Consider the following 26,346-nt stretch of genomic DNA (forward strand, 5'->3'; position numbering starts at 1 on the left):
AGAAGGTCTCTCAGAATTAGTGTACAAGTATTGCTTTGCCCCACAACTTCTCTTTGAGGAATGCCACTTCATTGAACCGGATTAAGAACAATGGATGAGACAAAGGGCATTCAGAGAAGGAATTGACTATGACTACTCAAAACAAGAACAAACTCTTTCAAATAGGAGCAGAGAATTGGCTATTTGTGTCTTGGCTTGCACCGTACATGACCAAAGAGAGCATCTGAGACATGCCTTGACAACTAGTCTGGCAGACACATCCAGCGTTAATTTTAAAAGCAAAAAAGCAAAACACAAAATAACAATGAATAAATTAAACGGCAGAACCAGACTGCATGGGAAATACATCCAAAACCTGTATGGCTGTAGCCAAGAGTCAACAGAAACACCAATGCCAAAATATCACTTATACAGCAACTGAGTTCCTCAGAAATGTCTGGTTTTCCCTCCAAAAATAAATCAAACCCAGATGAGAAAGTAAATAAAAAAGCACAGCAGGATGGAGGCCCGAAACTGGGGGGAGTGGCAGGAAATCATAAAAAAAAAACCAGCAAAAGAATAACTGCAAATAAAAACATCAAATCATAACATTTGAAACAGAAATCAGCTGAAAAGGAGCCGAACGGAAGAGAAAACATTTAAGACACGGAAAGGAAGACAAGAGGCAGAAAGAGAGAAAATTGCCTACTTTCTCTGTAGATCTCAGAGGCTATATAAGCACCTGCATATGTTTAGTTGGCTTGAAGATGATAACCTGCTACTGTTTACTATGATTCCCTTAAATTCATTATGTCCCACCCCCCCCACTCACCCTTTACCAGATATTAAGATGTGTACTTCAGAGAGAAATCGACTAATCATTAAGCAGAACAATTAAACATGTAAAGACTTACTTTAAAAAACAACATTTGAATAAGAAGCAAAACAATCATTAATTGAGACGAGTTTTGTCCTTTTCTTCGGAGGACAAAACAAATTAACTTTCACCTAGAATACAGTACGTTTTTTATTTTTTTAAGTATAAGCTGCTTCCACATTTGGATTGTTTAATTAATTAGTTTGGGAATGAAGCAAAAGCAGTGTTGGGCAGCTTTATCTCAAATGTAAATAACAAATCAATTAATCAATGCAGTAAAAAGTTCAAATCATGGGAGATTTCGAGTGTGATTAGAGATGGTTTAAAAGCAGGCGATAAAGTAGAAGCCTGAGCAGTTTCTAATGCAGTACCAGCGCTGGCATCCTCATCAATACCTATGGGAATCTGACAGAAAGACCTGCCTGGGTGTGATTTGGCTGGACGCCTGCTGCTCGGGGACCTAAACCCAGTGTCCCCCACGACTCTCCGCCTCGGACAGACTAAACACTCTCCGCCGTCCTTTCCTGCCAGACCTGACTAGAGGAGAACAGAAGGACAGATCACAGGGCAGGCTAGACAATGGAACAGAGAGGTGTGCTGAGCAGTGATGCGGCCGGGACCGCGTCGTACAGGCACAAGGCATGGGAGGGACAGGACCTGCTGCTGGTAGCTTGGCACTTGTAGAAGGCCCGGGGAGATGTTAGCCATTTCCATCTTTGTTCAACAGAAATCACACACTACCTACACACCCAAATTCACCGGAAGAACATCAGTTGTTCTTTAACTCGATACACAAGAGACTAAAAGTATCCTTCTATGGGAAACATTCATTTGACATTGGTTTTGTTTCCTTAACTGTAATTTTGACAACTCACAAAATTCTATTAAGGGAAAATAAGTTTGCGAAACGATTGATGGGCCTTCCAAAAATACTTCAGTGGGAAAAAAGATTTTCCTCTACCAGCAGCTATGAAATAAGCACAAGAAAGACAGGGGAGAAATGGTTCAAGGAAATAGATACTGTTAATAGGACTGATGATAAACATGCTACTTCAACACACACACACAAATAAAGCAAACAGTCACCTAGTAAATCTATCCTAAAGCCATAGTGTATTTGACCTATTTACCATAAAAATGCTTACAGAAGTATTTAAGCCCTATGATTTCCAAACGTGTTGCTAGGAGGGCAGCTACCTTTCATGAACCATAATGTTATAATAATCCCTGGTGGAAACAAACTCTTACATACTGAAACAGAAATACCATAAAATGCAGATTGAGAAAACAGACATTAAATGCCAAGCACTTTTTTTGCCTTTTACACTACATAACCTTCATTATTTTGTGAAGACAAAAGTATTTATGTTTCAGTACTTTTTCTTTATTTTTAATTGACGTGAAAGAGTTGGGAGAAACACGTTAGGATTCCGGATGACCGATGCAGGCGTTAGTAATTGTTTAAAAGGAAACTAAAAGCTTAAAACATGTAACAAAATATATCCCTTTTTAGAAACGGTGAGAGAATGATTAAGGTAAAAGAGAGAGGGGGATTACAACAAATTCATGCAGCATCCATGTTATTTCATATGTTTCTCTCCATCAGATTAGTGGTGCTGGATTTAAAGACATTTCTGGAAAAGAGAATTGATTCCAACATGCTGTATGCAGACCTGTTGCTTCTGAATGCTTGTGTGCAAGTGTGTGAGGTTATATATAAATAATCTTTATAAACACCTTTACTTAGAAATCTTCTTTTAGAAGTTCATTTAGAGACTGCTTGGGTTTCAGTTGGCACAAATCTGAAAAAGTTTGGGTCTTTCCAAAACCAAGATGTAATTACTACTAGTTTCTTAGTGTTTTAAAAGACAAAAAGGTATCTGTCTTCGATAAGATCCAGTAATGTAAACAGACAAAATACGATTGCAGAATTTGTCTGATTTCTGGGAACAAAGGGATTTAGGATTGATAGTGTTTACAGGAAAACAAAACAGGAAGAAAATGGCAAAAGGTTGTGTGTTTAAACAGCTGGAGGGCTTCTTTTTCAACTCCGCACAGCAATGACAAAAATACATTTGCAAATGAATTCCAAAGACATCAATCAAAAACACCCGGTGGAGCCTAAAGGTAGTCGACAGATTCAAGACGAAAAAACTTCACGACAACTTCAGAGCCGACGAAAGATTAATGCGTTTTACAAAACATACACACACACACACACAAACGACATCATGAAAAAACGAACGTAGAGGCTCTCCAGACTCCCGGCCTGTTTTAATGTTGCTGTTTGAACACGTTTCTGTTCAGACCCAGTCTTGTTACATTTTTCTTGCAGCAGCGGTTGTGGCGTGGCATACAGGCAATCAGGGCTCGACACGGGCACACGCACACATAAACACACACACACACAGACTGGTGTTCCCCTGTGTCTGGGGAGTCATTTGAAAAACAAAGCTCAATCTTTGCTGTCATGGTTGGAGTATACAGAATAGGTTCAAATTAGTTGCAAGAGTCCAGATTGCGTTACAGTTCTACTCCAAAACATGAACATGCAGATCCGATCGATCTCCTCCAACGTATGTGTACTGTATGCAAAGAAACATTTTTAACAGGGTTTAACAGGCACGAGACGAACTGAATCTTTTGACAGCGGTACAGCATTCAGAAGTCAAACTCAGTACCGCAGTGCCGCAAGCCCGAGGCCATGCCAGAGCAGTGTGCGCCACGTGTGCCGGTGTGGAGGGCAGGTCAGTGGGGGAGGTGCATTGTGGGACGTGCTGCGGTACAATTACCTGAGGGGCTCTGAGCAGCAGACGGGGTGGAGATGGTGCTGGCGGTGACTGAGTCGCAGTGCCCCGTGCTCCCACTGCCGCTGGCGCTGGAAGGAGGGGAGGGGGAGGACAGTGGGGACGGACTGTGCTGGTTTATACACTGGGCCACGGCGAACCCTGAAACACACACAGACAACCCGGGGTCAGGAATGCAGTAGGCGGCCATGCAGACAAAAAAGGCAACCAAGACGCCCATATCACATTATGTGTAGATTGCTCTCTGCTTTCACACACAAAAGCACCGTTGTTTTTTTTGCAGCGTACTTAGCAGAAATCACAGCCATGCATCTCCTGTTGATGATTTGCAGCAGGTTAATATTGTAACTATTGTATGTTTTACTTTTTAACAGACAATTATGGCTATTAGACTTTAAAACATTGTGGATAGAACAGCAGAAATGAAGCAAGAAACCAGCCCTCCGTTGGCTTGGAAAGCTGTCCACTGGTTTTAAGGATTCTTTAATTTCTTTAAGTTCATAAGGAGCATACTGACACAAATGCCCCGTTTCCACTAGCCATGTTTAGCTGCACCTCAGCGTGGCCGTGCCGTGCCGGGGGGTTTCCACTGGGGCTCAGCTGAACCTCCGCCTGTGCTGGACTAGTTTCAGGAGCACAGTGTCGTATAACGTATTGGCCGAGTCCCACACGGGTCTGGTCAGTAATGTGACATCCTGACGCAGCGTGTCTGCACTCTGACAGTGTAACTACAGTAATGGCGGCCGCTCTTGATGCGAGAAATGCCCTAGACACTTTTCACAAGAAAGAACATGTGTTTACCTTGGGAAAGCGACTCATCTGGAGCAGTTATTAATGCACGGTGGAAAAGTGCCCCACAGAATTAATTGCTTGGCACAGAAAGACATTTAAGAAGGTTTGAAAAGATTGCGAAAATCCTGCTGGAGAAAGGACTGCAGGACTGCAATACAATGTGCCCTGACCAAATACATTCCCTTTTGTTATAAATACACACAAACATTAAATATTCGTCCTGGATTTAAATTAAATGTCCCGATGTCTTGTAAATGATCTCAAAATTTTAGCTTCCCCCTGTTTACACTATCTTAAAATTATTAAAATGTTTAAAACAGAGGCTAATTTTTATGTGATCAATCGCATGAAGAATCGTATATCTTAATTATATTTGTAATCCCTCATTATCGCTATAACTATGTTAATGGTAATCCAAATATAGACGCTTTACTGACTGCAGAAATACAAACCTTACAACCTTACAAAACTAAGCGATTAATACAACTGATCCATCATTACGGTGTCAAAGGTGTTTTTAAAGGAATCCCATTCACAATTAAAGCTGATGCCCCGCGATGTTATTGATGAGACTCTTTTATTTTGCACATTGGTAAAGCTGCAGGTATACAGAGAAAACATGCTAACACTGAATTTGTGGGAAAACTGTTCCAGTAAGTTATGGATCCCAGTGTTGTAGCCTTATTTATATACACATGTATGAGTTTTGCTTAAGAAATTGGCTGACTGTCATACTGTATATTTCATGATATAGATATGTAGTGACTATGGGACAGATTTAAACCTAGCGCACTGTATTTCATAATGCAACGCAGCTCATTCTCCCACAGATAAATAATAAGGGAGAATATCTATGATACTTAAATTAAGCTATATTGTCAATGTTAATCGGATCATGATAGAAGCAACACTGTTATGTACGATGCACTGGTAAACAAAATAAACTAGGTGAAATTTTAAGTGATGTAATTTGTTTTATATATTGTTTCAATATGTCCCGGTTTCTACTTTTTTATATCTTGTATAACTTATACTATAAGACTGTGTTAGATATCGAAAAAACATTTCAGCCCAAAGTGTATTGCACTGTAATGTTAGCGGTGTTTCAGCCTCCAGTTTAAAACACTAAATCCCAGAATGCTGAACGTCCCAGATGTGGTTTGACCTTTCGTGTCTCAGTCTCTTCCTAGGGCAGCTGGACTCACAACAATTGAGAAACGCTGCCGGGTATAGTTTAGGTGCACAGATACAGCCCGGCCACGCTGAGGTGCAGCTGAACGTGGCCAGTGGAAACAGGGTAAAAGAGTCCCTGAAACAAAAGACGGACAGACAGTAAATCCAGTGACATCCCACAAAAACAGGACTAAAGATCTGCGTGACTGTCAATTACACAATATTTAGTCGTATAGTTGTAAAAGTAGTCTGAAAGGAGACGTGCCAAAAATCTTGGCCTGAGAAATCTTCACTGAACAATCTGTACGATGGAATGATACCATCAGCACAATGTGTCTTAACCTCCATGGTCTGATAATCCATGCTGCCTACTCACACACCACATAAAACATTTAAAGTGCAGGACATTTCCTTTGATTATTGTGCTCGTGGCAGATGTCCAACACATAGTTCTCAGAACCGAACAAGACTTACCTGAATAATAATAATATAAAAAAAAAAGAAATAGGAAATCCCACACGACAAGCGAAAGCTAAGAATTAGTCAAAGAATTCCCCGCTTAAAATATTCTCTTTAACGACAGTGAAACCGAACTCCGAAATCATGTGAAAGTGAATTGGCCACCATGGCAATCACTCTTACTTCTAAGCTGCTACTATGGTGACAGAGCCATTCATTGACTTCTTGGATTGAAGATTACAGCAGTAATGTGGTGTGAATATGAAACTGTCCGATTGTTAAAAGAAGGAACGGCACAGAAGCTCAATCTAAAACGACTGTGCTTCAGCCATGCATGGTGCACCATGAAGGATGATGCCAACAACTCCTTGCGGCCTCGGGACATGAAGGGGACTTGATGTCTCGTTCTCCAAAATGCATTTGTAGATGCCTTTCAGATTCCTTTACAAAAACGTACTTATTAACCAAGCATCTAAAGGAGCCTCACACAAATGTAACAAGACCAAACATGTTTAACTCATAAAACTCAAAAATAGATACATTGCAGAACCTTGAACAGCACATAGCCTCTTCAGCACCATCTAGAAATATTAGTCTGCTGATTTTCAAGTTTTGTCTTGTTTCGAAACAAGCAGGGGTAATTTGAGTCTGAGTAATTACAATCTACAGCTTCTCAAACTAAATCTGAATGCCTAGTTTTTCAAAGATCAATTTTGATACAATTAAAAAGAGTTGCACAAATTTTATGAATCATTCTAGTTCAACAGAAGACAGGAGCCATGCCTGAACATGTATGTAGCTTTTATAAGCGATAGACTGATAGCCTAACATCTTTTATAGAAAGAAGGGAGTCTTTTAATAAATTACTGAGTAATGCGGTGTTTTGGATACAGAGTGTAGTAAATTAGCTCTGCAAGCATTAACAGTATTTTTTCATTAGTATACGTTTTTTCGCTGTTCAATCTAATAAAAGAAGGTGCCTGAAAGGGAAACGGAGCACGAAGCTGAAAACAAATCAGCTCTTCACTCTTCACAATGGCAGTGGGGTTAAGAGTAATTTGCCTGTTCATGATCAGATCTTGATTGGCTACTGAAGATTACAGCAAATCTGATGGGATCCTCCAGAATCAGTTAACGGACTGTGTCACGTGACCTATCCTTTGACCTTGCAGTTCTGAGTATAATAACTATGCAAACCACAGCATAAACACCACCAACAATGACATCTACTGTTTAAAGACATACGAGCACAGTCACACAGTAGTAACTTTGATGGAGAATTATCTAAAATACAATTGTTTTTTTACAGAACTCCTGGAGTCCCATTAAAACTTGTTTTCGGCTTCAAACTGGGGTTTCTTTCTATAGAGAAGAAAGTTATAGAAGAGTCAAAAGAATACTTAATGTTAATTATTAAGATAACTGCCCTGTTTTCTAACAATTCCCAGCATGGAAAAGCTATAATCTATAATTACAATAAAGCTGAAAAGTATAATCAGGGTTTTGATTTGCTCTGCGATACCAATAATGTCAAAAGTAATGATTAAAAGACAATTCTGTAGATGGGAATTTTGTAAAACCACAACACATACATTTTACAAAGCTACACACTGCTATTCGATGTTCTGTTTAAGGAAACAAGAAAGTATAAACACAATTGAAAGACATTTACTCATACTTCTGCATACAAATCTCATCAGAATTCCTGTTTACTGTAAGTCTAGATTCAGAGGAAGGCATACTCATTCAAATACCAAGTGCTTTACTTAGTATAAAGGACATTCAGAATTAGCCTGGACACAAAAGCTGAGTGAAAATGCAGACAGATTTAAAGTTAATAAATGCCAATATGTTCTCATATTTAAGTGAAACAGGTTAGTTTTCTGATACAGATAACATTTTGAGTCAAGTAAACAATTGAACATTAGTGCACAGAACAGAGGGTGTAGTAATATATGGTGAAAAAACTAATACACCCCCATCAGTCTAACACCCATAATGCTATCATAAACTCTTACACAGTACAGAAACAAATTGATTGATGAAGCAGATAAGATTTGTGAAGGATTCTGCGGAAAACAGCGGATAAGAATAAAATCAACAATATCCAGCAACAACAATGGTATGGAAATGCAGTCTTTCAGATTATAACTAAGATCTGGAAATGCCTATATACATATGTAAATAAACACACCCCTGCATTCCACGGGGCTTCACCTCTAATCTGATAATGTATTCTACAACCGTTTGACATCAGCTACAGGAAGAAAATGTTACACAGATCCTATGTTGTGCCACCATGCTGCCCTGACACCTATCTTGTTTTTTCCTCTTCGATGGAACAGGCGGATGACTCAGTTGAAGATTCCTCTGAACGCTCAGCTCCCTCCCCCTACATAAATCTTAGCAGAGAGCCAAGACAGAACCAAGGCCTTCTCATCCGTCCTCCACAATAAAACACAGAACACACTGCTACAGTCACCATGATTAATACATATGTATCCTTAATGAGAACACTTACTCAGTATCCCAGTTTACTAGAATGGGCAGCACGAAACCCCAATCTACGTCTGAACCGGACAATTCTGATTTAAATTTAATCCGCTGTTTACCGTTCCTCTGGGCTGAATCAGTGGTCCACATTTTCCGAGAAGATATCACTGTTAATTAAGTATACTTTAATGGAGAGTATTTATCAAGCTGCATGACTCTCATTACCTGGGACCTTGTCGACCGAGGCAAAGACCGAGCGCTGCACCGTGGAGTCGCTGAGGCCTTTCCGAGACTGCTCGTAGAAACGGAAGGGCAGGTGCTGAGAGGAAGCAGCCGCGCCCTGGCCGAAGCCCAGGACATCCGAGGATGGCTGGACAGGGAGATCCAGGAGGGCTGGGCAAGAGGGGGAATGGGTATTTTAAGAAGCACAGCATTATAAAGTTTCCTTCTCGTACCACAATTCTTCTTCAAACCTTTTTTCTTGCTCCTTCCGTTTATTTTTGTCGGCTTCATATGTTACCATGTTTTAGACATAATCAAACAAATCACACTGTACTGTGTGGAGTTCACAAATATACACTCGGCTGGTACAAACTGACCTCTGCCCTTCCTGCATTTTAATCGGCAGATTGTTTAATAGGCTTGGTGTTTATCAGTTTTACGGTGCTATATCTCAATTCTGCATTGCTTTCATGCAGCTGATAGAGAAGATAATTAGTGTTTTTTTGGTTTGTTTGGTGTTGCTCCTGAAAACCATGGAACGCGTGAGCGTATTTGTATAGGGGATCCTAGCAGCTATACAAATCTACAGATTATGGAGGCTAATCAGGGCAGGGTAGGGTGTGTGTGTGCGTGTGTGTGTGGGAGGGGGTTTATCAAACAAAACAATGTTTGTGTTGTGCTTAATGGCAGCACCAAGGTGTGTAAAGAACTGAAAATGTGAAGATATTGTTAAACAAGTTTTCCAGTAAGTCTCTGATGTTTTTTTCTTTTCACTGTAATTAAATCTCCATTCCATAAGAAAATATGTCTCACCATGAGGTATTAAAATTACACCAACCATAATATCATCACAAGTGATAATGGAGTCATTTAAAAAACAAATGTTGCTAGTAAAGAAAAAAAACCTCTCATCCTTTAATATCAGTATAACCACATATGGACACAGTTTATACTGAATGATGTCAAGGCTGAGTGGCCCACTGGTTTAATCAGATTATATTGGGTTACATTGTTTGAGGCGTGCTGTGCTTCTGCTGCCTACAACAAGGTTTTGTTTTTAGGATATGACAGCGCAGTTTTGCGTGCCCTTTTGCCACACTGGCAGTTCACATGCGCCACTCCCTCTATCATGGCCACCTACACAGATCTGCTTTTCTGCTCTCTGTGTGAAGGCTTTAGCCATCCCAGGAAATCAGGCATGCAAGACAGAGCAGCTCACCTGACCAGAGCAAGACGCTGCCAGTTATCAGTGAATCTTTGGACGCTGAGTGAAAATATTCTTGCAGTTGCCATTTTGTTGTTGTGGTTTCTTTTGGCCTTTGTGACTGCACACCAGTGGTAAGTCAAGACTTATTCCCATCACCCTCCCCACACCCCCGCAATAACTTAGTGTGGCAAACCATCCTTCAGTTTCAAGAATCATACAGTGAAGTGTACAATCCTGCTTTACTGGGGCCTGGATTGTTTAGAGGTTTTATTTGTTTCTTTATTTGCTTTATAATACTAGTCTGAGATGATTGGCACATGTTTAGCACTGATAATGATGGTCAACTTTTAGAAATGGCCCGAGGAAAAAGTGAAGTGATGTAAAGTTAAAGCCAGAGAAATTAATTACTTTGCTGATGTGTTTGACATGAACACTCACCCGCTATTCTCTGCATTTTCATGCGCCGGGCTTGGATACGACCCTTGGCCAGCCTCTGTTTTGCGATGATGCAGCGGATGTGGTCGGCAAAGATGAAATTAGCCTGCAGAATGGGGAAGGGTTTGGCGTGGGGATTGGAGGTGGGCTTGTGGATGATGATGTTCAGGGCACGACTGTCATCCTCAACCCCTGACACTTGCATATCCTGTTGGGTAAGAGACAGGAATGTATATTGACATAAATGAATAAATACTACAAAGTCAGGATGAACATGTACATAAACTACATTAATTACTCTACCTGTAGCAAACCGGCAAACTTCACCACTCCCCATCCCAGACGCTTGGTTTCAGGTTCGACCAGACTCATCTGATACACGTCCACCGCCAGGAAGCGCTGAGCTTGAGCACCATCTTTTGTCACAACCATACAGGCAATCAGGTCACTGTTATCTGGAGAAAACACAAGGAGCCGGTTTGCAATGTGCTTCAAGTACAGTAGACGTAGACGGGGCCCACTTCAATATTGTTTGTTTGCAGGAAGCTGTATGTTAAAGCATTTTGAAGACGGACGTGAATGGGCATACCAAAGACACAAAACAAATAAACACACAATTACACCTTATCCAAAAAGGAGTGGCCAATTTTAAAATATTAAAATACAGCGCGGTCACAACAGATCAAAATCTCGGGAGAGTTTCAAAACGTACATACATGTCCTTGATGTGCGCTCCAACGATAAGGTGTGCTCCCAAAGTGACAGGGGAGCTCGTTCGCTCTCTTTCCAAGATGTGTGTGTGTCGGCATGTGCAGAGAGGATTGCACAAGCCGCAAGGAGCCCCATACTTGCTTGAAACGCACACGAGCACCATTTTCTCCCTCGCTGTGAGACATGCCAATGGTAGGTCGCATCGAGCTTAGGAATGTTAGAGACTGCTTGTGAAACACCAGGCTGGTGATGAAATCAGCTAGCACATATGTCAAAATAAGTGACAATTTAAATTTGAATGATTCAACACTTTTGCCTGGCTAAGGAGGAGGTTAGCTCTGTAATGTGTGATTAAGCTGCATGAAGTGCTGTAGCAAATTAGCTCTTCTACCTCATTTTGCAGTTTCTTCAGAAAGTCTGCTAATTTAGAAAATGTTGTCTTCTTGTTCTGGTGTGCTTTACCACAAAAGTGAAGCAGGATCATGGAAGGAAGAAAGGCAGCAAGAGGAGGCAGCTAACAGATTATTTCTAATTACAGAGGTATCTTGCAAACAAAAATAGTTAATCACTTGTAGCTACTGTCTCACATTTAGCAGGGTCTTCGCAGACATGGATAATATCAGTTCTCCCAAAATTGGGGCATGTATTACTAAGTATTAATTTATGGTGAAACCATCTGTTATAGAGACGTGCGTTTGTTTTAGCTGCGTAGCTGAGATTCTGCTGAAAAGGAACATGTGCGGTTTGTTTACATCGCGTCTTTCCTGTCTTCTGAAATCCAATGCGCAACTGCAGAACATGGTAATGGTATTGACCAATAGAAAGGACGTAACTATTGTCTATCTGCAGCCCTAGAGATCTTATATATTTTTTTACCCAACGACAGGCCATCATTTTATAAATATCTAGCCAATACAAAGACACTCTGAAAGCCCTGGAACTCAGCTGATAAGGCAGGTGTCAGGTTACGTGCTACTCCACAGCCACAACTGAGAGCGCAAAGGAGAGAGAGAGTGAAACAGACCTTTACATTGTAGCTTATTAACAATATGCTTATTCTAGAATGCCATTAGTAGCTATGGATTAAGAACTTCAGTTAAATGCAGTATGCATGTATAATATACTTATAAGGCAGTATTCGAGTGGAAAATGTGCAAAACTGCATGGTTAATGTGCATTTTGCCCCCCTAAATGAAAGTATTAGAAAACCAGAGGCAAAACATTGATATAACAGTTATTTTTTTCTTAAGAGTGTACCAAGCTGGACTCAGGGGTTAGGGGTCCTGAAAAATGTACTGTAAAGTGTGTACAAAATGTTTTCATTCATTTTTTAGATCCAAAGTGGGATCCTTGGCATTTCTCCTTCACCATAGTTATTACAGAAGGAATAAGGAATTAAAATAATGAAAGATCCCATAGCGATCGAATGCATTACCCCACACACTGTGAAGGTCTGTAGAGAACGGATACATTTATAGTAGACTCATTCGAAGATATTAGGATGTTTAGCAATAGTGATAAAGACTTGTCAAAGTTTAAGACAGATATTTCAGTTCTTGAACTTACGCCAAAGCCCTGATAATTATCAGGAGTTTACAAAACACTCCAGTGAGTCATTTGATTCTGAACCTTTCACGTCAGGCTCAACCCACAACACCAGACAGGGTTGATATTGTCCTTCACAGCATCTTAAAATCTAGGAAACGTTGTATTTTCTGGTCATTCACAATGTGTCAGATAAATGACAGATGAAGTGATATTTGGTGTAGAAAGTGTGAGCACATAATACAGTCTTGACTGTATGACAGACTCAAAAGTAGAACCTTCCTTCTAAATCGTAATTATAAACCCTACCTGATCAACTGACAAGTGACTAAGATGAACACTAATAATTAAAATCATTGCTGATGACAGCATACAAAGAATCAAGGGTTTTACATGGCTGTTGTTTCTGTTATGCGGTGTAAACATTCAGAACACTTAATTATTTAAATTGAACAGAATTAAAATGTTCTGTATATATAACACCACTGTCCACAAAAAGCCAACAAAAACAAATGAGCTAAAATCAGACATGTATTCAGAGCATGAAATTCCCTTTAAAGTGCTTGACATGTATAAATGACAAAATGTTTTTCCACAGAATATGGAAGCGTCACTCGATCTTTGAAGTCAGCTGGCTTCAGACTGTATTTTCTCCAAGGAAACAATGTGACTACTGTACAGAATGTACAAATGGCATAGTGCACAGAAACACAAAGGAAGGACAGGAGAAAAAACAATATTTGTATTTTATATTGCCATTAAACTTCAGACACCAGCCAAATGTAGTCTGTGAAGCACCAAACCCATTCTTAAGATCAAGACTGGAGGCAGGCATTTCCACAGCAGAGAAACAGCCCCTGTGAATGCTCTGTTACCAGAGCAAGTATGAAGTGCACTGCTTGACTGCTCTATGAATTCCAGACCTGAGCATCAATAATGACATGCATGGGTGTAAAATCACTTGGTGTGAAAATCGACTGCCACGGTTCCTCTTACGTATTAGTCAGTTACATTAACATTCAGGGTGAATTCTAAGTAACAACACAGTAGGCTGTTGTCCAAAACAGGAAACAAAAAGGTAACATTTATTTCCCAATAATAAACAGTACACAAAAAAGGAACACTTCTGGTGTTTGTCATGTGTGTTGTGGTTTGTGTCTTGTGTGTGTTTATTATAATTTTTTTTCAGAAATCAAATGGAAAAAAAAAAAAAAACATGAATTCCCCTTTTCAAATTCATTGTTCCATTAGAAGCATGAGTACTGAAGCCGGACCACTTACATCAAGATTTTAAACAGTGAAAATCTGCCCCGCTGAAGAATTACCATATCACAGCAGAATGACGTGCGATCCTGCACTGGATTTTCACAAGGTTAAGAGTGACATCAATGGGCTTTGGAGAACCTTGGGAAGATAATTCCCCAGAAATCAGTTGTGAGAAGTTTTCTACAAGATCCTTCTCACAGGAACAGTATCAGACCAATAGAAGTCTGGCCAGCAGACAGAAGATGAGAGGAGCACACACAACAAATGTAACTTTAATTCAGGGCATTGCAGGAACTTCAGATGAGGAAGGCCATGCTGCCACATTCTCCTCATCAGCTTTTTAGTAGGTTAACTACCCAAGATGGCCATCAAGACTTCCTGAAATCCCCCAGTGACTCAGCCCCCACATCATGACTGGGCAGTTTGTTCCACACACCCACAACTCTCCTGTGCAGCAGCACCTCCTCTTCTCAGTCCTGAAATTAGTTGCACTTTATTTCCATACAGAGACACAGGCCCTGGTCTGTGTGCTAACTTACAGATTTTGGGCGACTCTACACACGTTCTCCACTCACAGTTGTGAAAACTCTGCTCAGACGTCCTCAAAACCAAAAGCCACAAATGACAGAAGTGGTATCAAATAAGGCACACATTAGATGAAGAGTCAGGCTATCCTCATGTAGAGGGAACAAATATGATCTAATATTTTTCTTAACTGAACACTTTATCAAGATTGAAATCATGGCCGATCACAACGAGACTGTAAAACACACTGTGATGTCAGGGCTGAAAGCATGTCATTTCCTGAATGTTTAAAAATAACTCATAGATCAAGCTTGAAAAAGAGGGCACATCCCCACCAAAGACCACCTGCCACCTTCAAACCCTCAGTGAACTCTCAGTTCTGCTGCAGCAGCCCGCAGATCGCATCACTACTGTATTTAAAATGACTGAACACCTATGAGTAAAACAAAAAGAAAGAAAAAAAGAAAAAAAGGGCTTTTTCCAGACAGACAGCATATCATATGCCGACTCTACAACGTTCCTCTCCCTCCATGTATTGCTGGTAAAAAAGGGTAATTCTAGACTGCTCTGTAGGACCTACTGGAACTGACAGAGCGATATGATTCACTGATATCAACTAAGAGGTGGCTACCTTAGTGTAGATCACTGGTTCATAAACAGATCACCAGAGGGTCGGGTGGGAGACCTCCAAGGACCACACAGTAAACTTAGGCTTGCTGACTAACCATTAAGTTCTGTTGTTTCTTTCCACTGGCATTCTTAATGCAATTAAATCACACAGATTTGATGACCAATCAGACAGTTATTTAGATTTCTGGCTTGCATTTCCTTGCATTGAAGGGTGACTCACGTCAGGGACCCCATATTTAAATAAATGCAAATCTATATTTCAAACCGTCTTCAGGAATACACTACCAGTCAAAAGTTTTAGAACACCTCAATTTTTCAATTGTACACTCACCTAAAGGATTATTAGGAACACCTGTTCAATTTCTCATTAATGCAATTATCTAACCAACCAATCACATGGCAGTTGCTTCAATGCATTTAGGGGTGTGGTCCTGGTCAAGACAATCTCCTGAACTCCAAACTGAATGTCTGAATGGCAAAGAAAGGTGATTTAAGCAATTTTGAGCGTGGCATGGTTGTTGGTGCCAGACGGGCCGGTCTGAGTATTTCACAATCTGCTCAGTTACTGGGATTTTCACGCACAACCGTTTCTAGGGTTTACAAAGAATGGTGTGAAAAGGGAAAAACATCCAGTATGCGGCAGTCCTGTGGGCGAAAATGCCTTGTTGATGCTAGAGGTCAGAGGAGAATGGGCCGACTGATTCAAGCTGATAGAAGAGCAACTTTGACTGAAATAACCACTCGTTACAACCGAGGTATGCAGCAAAGCATTTGTGAAGCCACAACACGTACAACCTTGAGGCGGATGGGCTACAACAGCAGAAGACCCCACCGGGTACCACTCATCTCCACTACAAATAGGAAAAAGAGGCTACAATTTGCACAAGCTCACCAAAATTGGACAGTTGAAGACTGGAAAAATGTTGCCTGGTCTGATGAGTCTCGATTTCTGTTGAGACATTCAGATGGTAGAGTCAGAATTTGGCGTAAACAGAATGAGAACATGGATCCATCATGCCTTGTTACCACTGTGCAGGCTGGTGGTGGTGGTGTAATGGTGTGGGGGATGTTTTCTTGGCACACTTTAGGCCCCTTAGTGCCAATTGGGCATCGTTTAAATGCCACGGCCTACCTGAGCATTGTTTCTGACCATGTCCATCCCTTTATGACCACCATGTACCCGTCCTCTGATGGCTACTTCCAGCAGGATAATGCACCATGTCACAAAGGTCGAATCATTTCAAATTGGTTTCTTGAACATGACAATGAGTTCACTGTACTAAACTGGCCCCCACAGTCACCAGATCTCAACCCAATAGAGCATCTTTGGGATGTGGTGGAACGGGAGCTTCGTGCCCTGGATGTGCATCCCACAAATCTCCATCAACTGCAAGATGCTATCCTATCAATATGGGCCAACATTTCTAAAGAATGCTTTCAGCACCTTGTTGAATCAATGCCACGTAGAATTAAGGCAGTTCTGAAGGCGAAAGGGGGTCAAACACAGTATTAGTATGGTGTTCCTAATAATCCTTTAGGTGAGTGTATATTGAAATTCATACAGTTTAATGTCTCAATGTATTCTGAAATTAAAGCATATAACAAATAAACAATTATTAATAGATAAAAATAAATAATGAATTGTTTTGTTTAAAAAAATGTAACCCATTAAGCTTACAAACCCCTCTGGTACCCTTAAAAAGGCACCAAATCCGTGTGCTTCTCTTCTCTGAAATGGAGGGGTGGGGGGATACTTGGTCTGAGTAGGAATACAAAATCTCAGAAAATATTGACATATTCTGGAACCAGACAGTCTACTGATCAAAACAAGACCATCCACGTTTTGGTAGAAGCAACACACACCTGTAGAGAGCTCAAAATGCCAAGATGGACAACTCTGTTTCCAGTGTATTAATACACAACGATTTTACATAATTGGATCTGAACTTCTCTGTGTTTAATGGAACATCAAAAACACTGCCAAATAATGCTTAAGAGGGTGTAGTAACACAGTATATAACTCTGAAATGTACATTATGTTTCAGTTTTTGGTAACCTAAACTTTTTTTTTTAACCTCTGGCAGTTTACCACTTACCTTTGTACCATTTCAGGTTATTCACTGGACTTGAACTGCTTTCATTTCAATAAAAACTGGAACAATGGGGGTGTACATTGTTTTAAAATATCTTGTAAACAGAAATGGCAAAAAAAAAACACAAAAACATTTAACTACATGGATTCGGTTAGAGGATCCTGAAACCAGCAACCCCGATTGTACAGTAAAGCTGCTGTATCTTGTGGGAACAAAATTAATGTAAAAAGTCCCTGGTACACAAAGTGCAAAGTTTCATGCTTTTTGAAAACATACCCACATTGTGACCTGAAAACGTCAGACTGAGGAAACAACAACAGCAGACAGCAGACAGCAAACCTCTCTCTCTCTCTCAAGCTTTCTGTAACATATTTCCCCACTGCATTATTGATAGCTTCCATGTTTACAGTTGTGAATGAATGGGAAACGTTATGAATGAAGCAGCAGGAATTGGGTGTCACCAAGTGATTAAGAATCAGAATTCTTCTGACCTACATTAAAAAGCATTCAGAGGAGCCGATTAACTCCACAGACCATTCTGCCAAAGCAAGACTGAGCATCTGCACGTGACATCTCCTCAGGATTCGAAAAGGGAAAGAGATAAAAAAGGAAAAGGCCTCGTTCGCTTCAGCACAAGTGCAAGTGAGTTTTTGAACTCCACTCGTGCAGTGGAAGCTAGGTAAGACCCAAGACGAGAAAAAAAAAAAAAAAAAAAAAAAAAAAAAAAACACCTACACAAAACCGCCTACCTTGTCACACTTCCAGAGTGCAGCCAACCTACACTTTTGTTTAATCTGTAGGTGCTACTGGATAGCTTTACTGTAAAAAGCACTGAGCTGTACTGGAAAAGCACAAGTCTGTGCCACACGTTGGCCGCCCAGTCTCTAAGCAGCAATGTACATAGTGGTTCAATGGAACACTTGACTCATTTTGACATCTTGAGAGACACCCACCCAGAGTGAGAAGGGTTAAATTTGGCTACTGATGTAAGAATATTTGGATTCCTGTCTTGCATGCCATGTGTGGATATTACACTAATGACTGAGTGATATTTTTCCCAAAGCATTAGGTCACTGCCACTGAATGAGCTGTGCAGTCAAATATAACCATACGGAGTGATTTGATACCATACTTGGCTCCTTCTACCTAGTGGGGGGTTTGTCCTCATGGCAACTGAGTGTGGAACAAATTAAACTCCATTAACTTTCTACTATGTACATCTATTGGGGTTGTCCAAACTCCTGACACTATAGAGGCAAAATCAAACCCTTTGCAGTGAATAAAGGAGGTCCAACAAAATGTGCTTCATGCATGATCATATTGCAGTTCTGCTCCACTATTTTAAAATAAACTCATTCAAGTGTTTTGCAAAAGGTGAACAGAACAATGCATCGGTTTGCTTCTATCTGACAATCAAATTAAAATCTTGCATAAACATAGAAGCATTTTAACTAAAGTATGTGCACACTGTGGAGCACAAAATTGTGATGCAGGTGGCATATTTAAAGAACCACCATCGCTGCCGGGAAAATGCAGATTGGTATACGGCACTGAACACTGTGACAGTGACAAACCTGGAGAAGAATTACAGGAAAGTGCTTTAAACCACATCAATGGGGATTACTGAAAGTGTCGGCACTCTCACACATCAGCTGAATTATTACTACACACATTTTGCACCCTTTATTTGTCCCTGTCAGGTATTTAACATTGAATGTATTTATTTTACATAAGTTTGATCTTAGTGCAAGCTCAAAAATATGGAAATAAATTACCAAATTACTATGGAAAAAGTGTGTTCATTTTCATGTGCCCACACATAACCAAGTTCAACAAATCCTGGAAACCAGAATTCAAGACAGCTCAAATCGACTGCTGAGAATTGAGAAAAGCACACTAAGAAGCAACTTTCACCATCGCTTTGCAAAATTGCTATTAATTATTACATTGGCTACTTAATTTACATATGATTTCACAGATGTGTCACCCAAGTCTTTGGTCTTGGGGGTAGAGGGAGCTCGGTTGTTTGGAAAGACTGCAAAATGTAAATCAATCATTTACCCTGTTCTGCTACACTACAGGAATTATACATGGTGCGTTTAAAATATAATCTTATTATTAATTAAAAAGTCAAACTGAATATTGATCCTTTATTTCCAGAACAGCACATAATTCCTTATTATAATTTATATTACTCTCAACCACCAGTCTAGCTACATTTTTTAAATATAAAAAGTCTTTACTGTAGATTACTGAGTGGCATTGGCAGGAGTGGAGAAAATTACAGAGCAGACGTTTTGGGAAGAGTCATTTCAAGTGGATTAATTTCAAACGCATGACTAAGAAAGACATTCTATGAGAAGTGAACAGATGTTCCTCACTTGTTTCACTGTCGTTTACTACAACATTTACCGCTCTGTTTGGAGTTCAGTATGCTGACAATTCTGCCATTTAAAATCAATTGAGTTTCAATAACATCCGGTAATGATCTTGCCTGTAAATCACATGACCAGAGTTACTGATTCCAGATAAGGGCTGTTAGTTAAGTGCAATGAATCAATAAATACAGAAGTAGCATCTTTTCATTGATTGCAAACAAGCCTGGCGACCTGTAGGATCCAGAAAGGCCTCGGGGACTGTAAAGTGTAGTGTTACTGGATGCAACCGTAGTCAAGTACAAGAAGTAGCAGCAAAGTGCAAACCTGACTGATTTAATATCTCCGGTGCCTACAGTCGACTCTTTGATGATTCAGAGTAACAAGTCAAGTCATAGAGCCAAGTTAATGATGAATAATAAAGAAGAAAGGTAGAAGAAAGACCTGGATTGGCCTTCGCGATGATCTAACACGATTCCAGATGTTCCGGCTGGATCTAAAACAAGCTGTAGCTGTCGGGTAATACATAGATCCATTTCAATCCTCCTGTTCAGTTCAGCACTTGATGTATCTATGCTTCCTTATGATCCTGCTTGCTTCTGTATTGGTTTTGTGTGGCCTTTAGCACAGTATTACATTTGTAATGTATTTTGTATTGACTGTAGTGCTGCACTTTTGATTTTAGTTTTGACTTTATTGCTGCACTTCTGAAATGCTTAAAAAGCTTAGTGTGTCAACTCTAAGTGGCACAGGATTATATATAAAAGATTCTGTTGTTAGTGTTCTTCAGTGTCGCTGGGTACTCACTCAGGTCCAACACATCATCAGTTTTAATGAGGTCTTCCTGCCTGGTCAGGGGAAGCTGCGTCTCTGGCTCGCTCTGCAGCTGCAGGGACAGCGAGCGCAGCATGAAGAACACACGGATTGCCTGCAAAACAAGACCAGAGACACTTCTTACACAATGGCCACCTCATAAGCTGCACATGTCTAACTTAGAAAGAAGTAGCTCCGTGGGAATCCTGTGGGCTGTGGATTTAATCTCTAATTCGGTGCACAGACCTTCTGACTACACTTTAGCTTGTAGTAAACAAACAATTCATGAATTCATGAATTGGGGGTAGGTAGACAAAAGCTACTTAAAGCAGCTGTTGAGACCAGAGGTAAACAGAAGTATTTACAAGTTGCCACAGAGAGAGACAGGAGAGTACAGGTGAGAGGTAGCCATCTTGTTGTTTGACTAGTTTCAGAATAGTCTTAGCATTGCTCATTTTGGTTTTAAATTTGCCTTAAATTGACGTTAGCATTGTCTGTAGTTTGCCTAAATTGAAGCCAATTCAGTTCAGCTGCTGAGTTGGTGAAAGTAAACAGGTTGTAGAAGGGAGTTTCTGTCTAGGACTAGCAGGAATTATGTTGCAGGAGGAGCCAGGTGGGGCCAGTTAGGTGTCAATTGGTGGTAGGTAGACAAAAGTTACTTAAAGCAGCTGTTGAGAAAGAGCTGTGCTGTTTCTCGCTGACAAAAGTTAGGCAGTTGACTAGCAGCAGGAACCAAGAGAAGTATAAAGAAAAAAAAAAAAAAAAAAAGTAACATCTAGAAGCATGTGGCCACTACAGTGTCAGGTTTGTAGAATGATTGGATGAACTCATGATCTTGAGGCTCAGCTTGTTGATCTGCGCTGTATTAGGGATATAGAAGAATTGGTCAATCAGCCCATGAGAGAGATGGTGTGCACGCCAAAACCTAGGAGAGTTGAGACCTTAGAGCAGGACAGCGTAGAGAACTGCTGGGTTACAGTAGGTCGTAACCGCAGAAAAGGGCATGTAGATCACACAGTGTGTTCTAGTGACAAGGAGACCCGCATGGTATCTTGCCTGCCTGGAGCTCAGGTTGCAGATCTCCCTAAACTAGTAGACGGGCTACTGGCCAAAGCCAGGGGGAATCCACTGGTCATGGTCCACACTGGAACCAATGACATAGGAAAAGGTAGGACAGAGGTTCTGCAAGACAAATTTAAAGAGTTAGGAACAAAACTAAAGAGCAGAACCTCCACGGTAGTTTTCTCAGACATACTTCTGGTACCACGTGCCAGGCCAGGGAGACAGGCAGAGATTAGAAGGTTTAACACGTGGTTGAAAGCTTGGTGTAGGGAAGAGGGGTTTAGGTTTATGGAGCATTGGTCTTTCTTCTGGGATAGATGGGACCTGTACAAACCGGATGGTCTACATCTAAACAGAAGGGGGGCTAATGCATTGGGAGAGCATATGTGCAGTGAAATTGAGAATCATTTAAACTAGGAACCAGGGGGGCAGGGAGCTCTGACAATGGGAGATGTTCCACTAAGGAAAGAAAACCAAGGGAAACTGCTAGTAGGAAAGTCCTGAAATGTTTGTACCTCAATGCCAGGAGTATAAGGAACAAGATGTTAGACTTGGAAGCCACAGTGCTGGCGTGTGACTATAATTTTGTAGGAGTGACAGAAACATGGCTTACAGAAAATGATGGGGATGAATACAAGTTGGAAGGATACACAAAGTTTAGGAGAGACAGGCAAAATCGAAGAGGGGGTGGGGTAGCATTATATGTGAAAAATGACACTGAGGCAGAAGAACTTGTATTAGATCCCAGTAACGGAACAGAATCTTTGTGGGTGAAACTTTTGAACAAGAGATCTGGAGGATTAGCGGTAGGAGTGTGTTACAGGCCATCAAACTCAGATATTCAGAAAGATGCTGCATTGTACAGTGTAATCAGGACTGCATGTAGCAAGGATGTGGCTGTTATAATGGGGGATTTCAATTTCCCAAACTTAGACTGGGAAAGCCCAGTGGGGACTACAGAAGCAGAAATAGAAATGGTTGAGATGGTAAATGACTGCTTTCTAACTCAATTTGTCAGGGAACCAACCAGAGAGAGCGCATGTATTGACTTGATCTTTTCAAATGACCAAGACAGAGTCAGGGGAACAGTACAGTGAAGGAAAAAAGTATTTGATCCCCTGCTGATTTTGTACATTTGCCCACTGACAAAGAAATGATCAGTCTATAATTTTAATGGTAGGTGTATTTTAACAGTGAGAGACAGAATAACAACAAAAAAATCCAGAAAAACGCATTTCAAAAAAGTTATAAGTTGATTTGCATGTTAATGAGTGAAATAAGTATTTGACCCCTTTGACTTAGTACTTGGTGGCAAAACCCTTGTTGGCAATCACAGAGGTCAGACGTTTCTTGTAGTTGGCCACCAGGTTTGCACACATCTCAGGAGGGATTTTGTCCCACTCCTCTTTGCAGATCCTCTCCAAGTCATTATGGTTTCGAGGCTGAAGTTTGGCAACTCAAACCTTCAGCTCCCCTCCACAGATTTTCTATGGGATTAAGGTCTGGAGACTGGCTAGGCCACTCCAGGACCTTAATGTGCTTCTTCTTGAGCCACTCCTTTGTTGCCTTGGCTGTGTGTTTTGGGTCATTGTCATGCTGGAATACCCATCCACGACCCATTTTCAATGCCCTGGCTGAGGGAAGGAGGTTCTCACCCAAGATTTGACGGTACATGGCCCCGTCCATCGTCCCTTTGATGCGGTGCAGTTGTCCTGTCCCCTTAGCAGAAAAACACCCCCAAAGCATAATGTTTCCACCTCCATGTTTGACGGTGGGGATGGTGTTCTTGGGGTCATTCCTCCTCCTCCAAACACGGTGAGTTGAGTTGATGCCAAAGAGCTCGATTTTGGTCTCATCTGACCACAACACTTTCACCCAGTTCTCCTCTGAATCATTCAGATGTTCATTGGCAAACTTCAGACGGGCCTGTACATGTGCTTTCTTGAGCAGGGGGACCTTGTGGGCGCTGCAGGATTTCAGTCCTTCACGGTGTAGTGTGTTACCAATTGTTTTCTTGGTGACTATGGTCCCAGCTGCCTTAAGATCATTAACAAGATCCTCCCGTGTAGTTCTGGGCTGATTCCTCACCGTTCTCATGATCATTGAAATTCCACGAGGTGAGATCTTGCATGGAGCCCCAGACCGAGGGAGACTGACAGTTATTTTGTGTTTCTTCCATTTGCGAATAATCGCACCAACTGTTGTCACCTTCTCACCAAGCTGCTTGGCGAAGGTCTTGTAGCCCATTCCAGCCTTGTGTAGGTCTACAATCTTGTCCCTGACATCCTTGGACAGCTCTTTGGTCTTGGCCATGGTGGAGAGTTTGGAATCTGATTGATTGATTCCTTCTGTGGACAGGTGTCTTTTATACAGGTAACGAGCTGAGATTAGGAGCTCTCCCTTTAAGAGAGTGCTCCTAATCTCAGCTCGTTACCTGTATAAAAGACACCTGGGAGCCAGAAATCTTGCTGATTGATAGGGAATCAAATACTTTTTTCCCTCACTGTAGTTAGAGAACCAATGGCAAATTGTGATCACAATATGGTTAGCTTTGAGGCATTATTTCAAAAAACAAGGTCCAAGTCTAAAACAATGGTCTACAATTTTAGAAAAGCAAACCTTAAAGGTATGAGACGGCACTTAGAAGAGGTAGACTGGAGCACACTGGATACAGAGTTAGTTGAAAATGGATGGGTACATTTTAAGAATATACTACTTGAGGCTCAGGAGCAATTTGTACCAAAACTTAGCAAATTGAGGAACAAAAAACACTGGCCAAAATGGTTTAATAGAGGTATGCAAAAAAATATAAAGAGGAAGAAAATGTTGTATAGCGCATACAAAAGGGACGGTGATGAAACAAAATACATAGAATATGTTGAGCTGCAAAGAGATCTTAAGAAAGGGATCAGGAACGCAAAGAGGGAAATAGAAAGAAACATAGCTCTTGGAGCTAAAACCAATGCAAAGAGCTTTTTTCAATATTACAACAGCAAGCGGTCAATAAAGGTTGAGGTGAAACAGATAAAGGGCAAAAATGGAGGTATCTTGGAAAACGAACAAGATGTGGCAAATATTCTAAATGAGTATTTCACAGAGGTTTTTACAAAAGAAAAAACAGATGACATGCCACAGGTTGACAATCAGTCCAGTCAAACCCTAAGAGAGATCAGGATAAAAGAGGAGGAGGTACTAAAGGGACTAGCAGAATTAAAAACAAACAAATCACCTGGGCCAGATGGGATGTTTCCAACAGTACTTAAAGAAATTAGGGAAATTATTTATAGGCCGCTAACTCGATTATTCCAAATGACACTTAGAACAGGGGATGTGCCAACTGACTGGAAGACAGCAAATGTCATACCAATCCATAAGAATGGGGACAAAACTGAGACAGGAAATTACAGACCAATCAGTCTCACCTGCATCACCTGTAAAATGTTGGAGAAAACGATTAGACAGAGAATAGAGGAGCATCTTAATGAAAACCATATTCTTGGAGATAGTCAACATGGGTTTAGACGAGGCAGATCATGTCTTACTAAATTATTAAAAATGTATGAACATGCAACTGCAGCTGTAGATCATGTGAAAGCATATGATATGATATACTTAGATTTCCAAAAAGCTTTTGATAAGGTTCCACACCAAAGACTGATCCTCAAATTAGAAGCTGTAGGCATTCAGGGTAATGTAAGTAGATGGATTATGAACTGGTTGATGTACAGGAAACAGAGGGTGTCGATTAGAGGAGTCGCTTCTAACTGGAGTGAGGTTGTTAGTGGAGTTCCACAGGGATCAGTACTAGGGCCTTTGCTTTTTCTAATCTATATTCATGATCTGGACTCTGGGATAGTTAGAAAACTTGTCAAATTTGCAGATGATACTAAAATAGGTGGCTCAGCAGATACAATCTTGGCAGCACAGGTTATTCATAGGGACTTAGATAATATTCAGTTGTGGGCCGACACCTGGCAAATGAAATTCAATGTGGACAAGTGCAAGGTAGAACATGCAGGTAACAAAAATGTGGTAGGTACAGATCTAGATGAAGTAACACATGAGAAAGACCTAGGAGTCTATGTGGACTCCTCACTTTCTCCATCCAAGCAATGTGGGGAAGCAATAAAAAAGGCAAACAGAATGCTAGGGTATATTGTCAAAAGTGTAGAATTTAAAACAAGGGAAGTAATGTTAAGACTGTACAATGCGCTAGTTAGACCTCATCTGGATACTGTGTACAGTTCTGGGCACCACACTTCAAGAAGGATATTGCTGCTTTAGAGGAGAGCAACCAGACTTATTCCAGGTCTGAAGGGAAAGTCCTACTCGGAGAGACTGAGGGAACTGAACCTTTTCACCCTGGAACAGAGGAGACTTTGTGGGGACTTGATCCAAGTCTTCAAAATCATGAAAGGCATCGACCACATCAAACCAGAGGAGCTTTTCCAGATCAGCAGGGACACACGCACCCGGGGACACAAATGGAAATTGGGCTTCAAGGCATTCAAAACGGAAAACAGGAGACACTTCTTTACACAGAGAGTAGTCACAATCTGGAATAAACTACCCAGTGATGTGGTAGAAGCTGAAAGTTTGGGAACATTTAAAAATAGTCTGGATAGGATTCTTGGATCATTTAGATATTAATGGACACCAAACGAGCACGATGGGTCGAATGGCCCCCTCTCGTTTGTAAACTTTCTTATGTTCTTAACTACTGCACAAGTGCCAGACCACCACTTTCTCTGTAATATCTTTGTGTTTTGGCTAGGATCTGAACTCTGCTGCCTGGGAAGACATCTGTAAATTGCCATTGCTCAGTGCATGCACTGTCACTGCATCTTGGAAAGTCATTGTGTGAAAAGCATAAATATGCTCT

At 40.8% G+C, this 26,346-nt stretch overlaps 1 protein-coding gene across 7 annotated transcripts in view; it reads right to left on the reverse strand.

The window, feature by feature from the left end:
• Positions 1–26,346, reverse strand: part of clec16a (C-type lectin domain containing 16A) — a 58,024-nt gene that overhangs the window by 3,700 nt on the left and 27,978 nt on the right. For 6 of the 7 annotated variants that reach the window (XM_066689363.1, XM_066689360.1, XM_066689359.1 and 3 more), the window contains 5 exons: positions 20,397–20,517; positions 10,748–10,899; positions 10,448–10,652; positions 8,806–8,973; positions 3,649–3,804 (listed from right to left, as the gene is read on the reverse strand). In XM_066689363.1, the coding sequence (XP_066545460.1) occupies positions 3,649–3,804; positions 8,806–8,973; positions 10,448–10,652; positions 10,748–10,899; positions 20,397–20,517 (802 nt within the window). Of the gene's footprint in view, positions 1–1,278; positions 1,394–3,648; positions 3,805–8,805; positions 8,974–10,447; positions 10,653–10,747; positions 10,900–20,396; positions 20,518–26,346 lie in introns of all 7 variants that reach the window. The other variant, XM_066689361.1, reaches the window with a different exon arrangement.

The sequence above is a fragment of the Amia ocellicauda genome, chromosome 17, assembly GCF_036373705.1.
Source record: "Amia ocellicauda isolate fAmiCal2 chromosome 17, fAmiCal2.hap1, whole genome shotgun sequence".
NCBI classification, from domain to species: domain Eukaryota; kingdom Metazoa; phylum Chordata; class Actinopteri; order Amiiformes; family Amiidae; genus Amia; species Amia ocellicauda.